At 49.6% G+C, this 3,445-nt stretch overlaps 1 protein-coding gene across 13 annotated transcripts in view; it reads right to left on the bottom strand.

The window, feature by feature from the left end:
- Positions 1-3,445, bottom strand: part of Fgfr1 (fibroblast growth factor receptor 1) — a 58,854-nt gene that overhangs the window by 9,647 nt on the left and 45,762 nt on the right. For all 13 annotated transcript variants that reach the window (XM_047551165.1, XM_047551166.1, XM_047551162.1 and 10 more), the window contains 7 exons: positions 3,294-3,415; positions 2,726-2,836; positions 2,124-2,314; positions 1,104-1,226; positions 814-884; positions 385-522; positions 108-213 (listed from right to left, as the gene is read on the bottom strand). In XM_047551165.1, coding sequence (XP_047407121.1) covers positions 108-213; positions 385-522; positions 814-884; positions 1,104-1,226; positions 2,124-2,314; positions 2,726-2,836; positions 3,294-3,415 — 862 coding nt within the window. The remainder of the gene's footprint in view (positions 1-107; positions 214-384; positions 523-813; positions 885-1,103; positions 1,227-2,123; positions 2,315-2,725; positions 2,837-3,293; positions 3,416-3,445) is intronic.

The following is a 3,445-nucleotide window of genomic DNA, read 5'->3' as shown; positions in this document are numbered from 1 at the left end:
CTGTGATAGGTGAGAGAGAATGATGGGTAGGGCATGCCCCCGCCCCTCCCTGCACGAGTGTTTGCCACGACGTACCCACGTGAGGACAGCCTGAAGGCCAGTCTTACCTGGTTGGAGGTCAAGGCCACAATGCGGTCTAGGTCTTCCACCAGCTGCTTAAAGGTAGGTCTTTGAGAGGGCACTGCATGCCAGCAGTCCCGCATCATCATGTACCTGTGGAGATTGGGAGGTCAGAGAGGAAGGACAGAAGTAGAAACATGTGGAGGAGGGCTTGGGGGAAGGATAACTAGGAAGGGTCACTTTATCTAGATGAACACTCCTCTCCGTATGCTATCAAGCCCATTCTTCCCCCAGGGCCTGACTGAGGAATCTTCTCAGGCTTACAGCTCGTTGGTGCAGTTACTGGGCTTGTCCATACGATGACCTTCCTTCAGCAGCTTGAAAAGCTCCTCCACAGGCACACCAGGATACGGGGAGCCACCCAGAGTGAAGATTTCCCACAGGAGCACCCCAAAAGACCACCTGTAGATGAGCAAAGAGCCACTGTGTCTCAGAGAACAGAGCTGGGCTTTCCTATTTCCCCTTGAGAAGTGAGCATGGCAGGCACCCATTCCAAACCTCCCCCTGCCCCAACACAACTTTTAACTCCAAGAGAACACCGGGAGAAGACTGGTGTCCTCAACATGTGGGGAGAGAGCTAGTGGATAAGACAATGTTGGTGTCTTCTCTCCAAGACAGGCGGCTCTCATCAGTCCAGGGGGCATGCAGGACTCCCACACTCAGAACCCCTAGCAATTGCTTATTCAAACTCACACGTCACTCTGGTGGGTGTAGATCCGGTCAAACAGTGCCTCAGGAGCCATCCACTTAACAGGTAGCCGGCCCTGTGAGCATCATGAGGAGATCGGGATGGCCCAGGGCAGGCAGGGCACAGGCAGGATAGGGCTGGGGGCCGGGGGTGGGGTGAGTTTGGTGCATATTTTCAGCCCATTCTACCACAATCAAGGACAGCAACCCAGGTAGGTTATAGCAGAAACATCTAAGTGGGTGATGCCTGGTAGGAGAGCACCGAGGGCAGAGGACAAGCCCAAGGCAGCACTCACATTGGTTGTCTTTTTATAGTAGTCAATGTGGTGAATGTCCCGAGCTAGGCCAAAGTCTGCGATCTTCATAACATTGTCCTCTGTCACCAGGACATTCCTGGCAGCCAGGTCTCGGTGTATGCACTGCAGAGGGGAGGATGGGAGACAGGTGAGGGGTGACAGCCCTGAAACATGCACTGTGATCCAGCTGTCAGAGTACTCCCAACTTTAGAACTCATTCTGTAGCTAGTGGCAGAACCTGGTCTTCTACCATACCGTACCCTCTGAGCATCTATTTCCCCTCCTAGAATGTTCTTTTCCTCTACTCCAAACACCCAGTTCCAGGTCTCTCAATCATTTTAGCAAACATTACTATAGGCCTCCTTTTTGGTCCTTTTGGTCTGAGCTTCTGGATTCTCACCCCAGAGAATGACCTTCAGACTGTATGGGCACAACACCAAGCCCTCTCTCTTTAGGTACAGCCTATCTATGGTGAGCTGGGGCTCAAAGAGAGCCACCAATTACTGAGCACCAAGAACTATACTTAATTTTCACTGTCACAGGTGTGGTTTCATTTTATTCCCATAACAATTCTACGACATAAGTGTTACTCTCATTTTGTATTTGAATTAAAAAAAAAAAAAAAGATGTTCAACAGCTGTCCAAGGCTATACATAAAGTAGTGGAAAACAGACTGGAACCTATTTCAGTCTGATCCCAAAGCCATTAAACTACAATAGCTCTCATGCCTCCGAGATTCCCTGAAAGGTAAGACAGCACACGGGATCAGTGGTGAGTATGTCTACAACTCTACCAAAAGATTAAAAATCACAAGTTGGGGGCTGGGGTTGTGGCTCAGTGGTAGAGGACTCGCCTAGCACACAAGGCCCTGGGTTCGATCCTCAGCACCACATAAAAATAAGATGGGGGTATTGTGTCCACCTACAACTAAAACATTTTTTAAAAAAAAATCACAAGTTGAAGTACTCGGAGGGCTTTGTCCAACCCCAATCTCACCCATGGAGACTTTACGTTCCATACCTTCTTGGAGGCAAGATATTCCATGCCTCGGGCCACTTGATAGGCACAAGATACCAGGTCCTTGGAGGAAAGCTGCTCCTCTGGGTTGTGGCTGGGGTTATAACAGTATTCCAGACCCGGGGGCCTCCGGGCCTGCAGGAACTCCCGCAGGTTGCCCTTGGAAGCATACTCCACAATGACATACAAAGGACCTGGGAGCAGGTCAGGCAACAGGTAAGCAGGTTTATAGCATCAGCTGGAGGAAACACCATCCACCAAAACACACCATACATGTGTTCCCTGATCTTAAATTCCCTTTCTACCTCCTGATAACAGGGAAAGTCATTCTACTACCCAAAGAAAGTCAGAGAAACAATTCTTCCCACCACAGTCCAGAAAGTTCCAAGCAAAGTTGGGCGTTAAGAGCCTTAATTTAGACCACAATTACTTCCCTGTTCCTGCCCATACAATGTGTGCAAATCTACATGCCTATATTCCCAGAAGAACACTAATGGGCACCAGTCCAGATCCAGAGAAATACATTCCAACCACTACTAAACTAGCCTCTCCTCTTAACCCGAGAGAGTCCTTGTCACTGGCAAGCAACCAGGGCCCAGACCTACCATCTTGTGTGCAGGCCCCCAGCAGGTTGATGATGTTCTTGTGCTTCCCGATCATCTTCATCATCTCCATCTCTGAGATCAGGTCTGACAGGTCTTTCTCTGTTGCATCGGCTTCACATACAAACCAGAGAATGGGATGAGACTCTTTATTAGGGAGGGAGGGGGCAGGACAGTTAAAGGACAAGAAGAGGGTGTATGTCTGAGGAGCCCCTTTTCTCCAGGACTTGCTTCTCTCCTCCCCACTTCCCAATCAGGTTTATTTTCCCATCCCTTGTGGGAGACAATTCTGCAATATATGGTAGTAAGTGTGGCCAGGGATATAGTGAGAAAAATCAGTTATGGGATCTAGAATGAGCACCTGAGCACAGCCCAGGTTGACATCAAGGAATGAGGTGAGATGATAGCCATCTCAGGGTACAGAATGCCCTTCTACTCGCAGGTAACCCATGTAGGCAGCATAGCAGGTGCAGGCATTGAAAGCCCCAGAGAAGGTGTCCCACTTGGTTGAGACTCCAGTTTGCCTAGAAAGGGAAGGGATTTCTTTTGCAAGGCCAGAAACATTACTTACACTTCAACATCTTCACGGCTACTTTGGTCACACGGTTGGGTTTGTCCTTGTCCAGCCCAATGGCCTCTGCCAACACCACCTGCCCAAAGCAGCCCTCTCCCAAGGGTTTGCCTAAGACCAGTCTTTTGGGGAAAAGAGAACAGTGTAAGCTG

This window comes from Sciurus carolinensis, chromosome 4 (assembly GCF_902686445.1).
Source record: "Sciurus carolinensis chromosome 4, mSciCar1.2, whole genome shotgun sequence".
Classification (NCBI taxonomy): Eukaryota; Metazoa; Chordata; class Mammalia; order Rodentia; family Sciuridae; genus Sciurus; species Sciurus carolinensis.
This window is presented reverse-complemented; position numbering and strand designations above follow the sequence as displayed.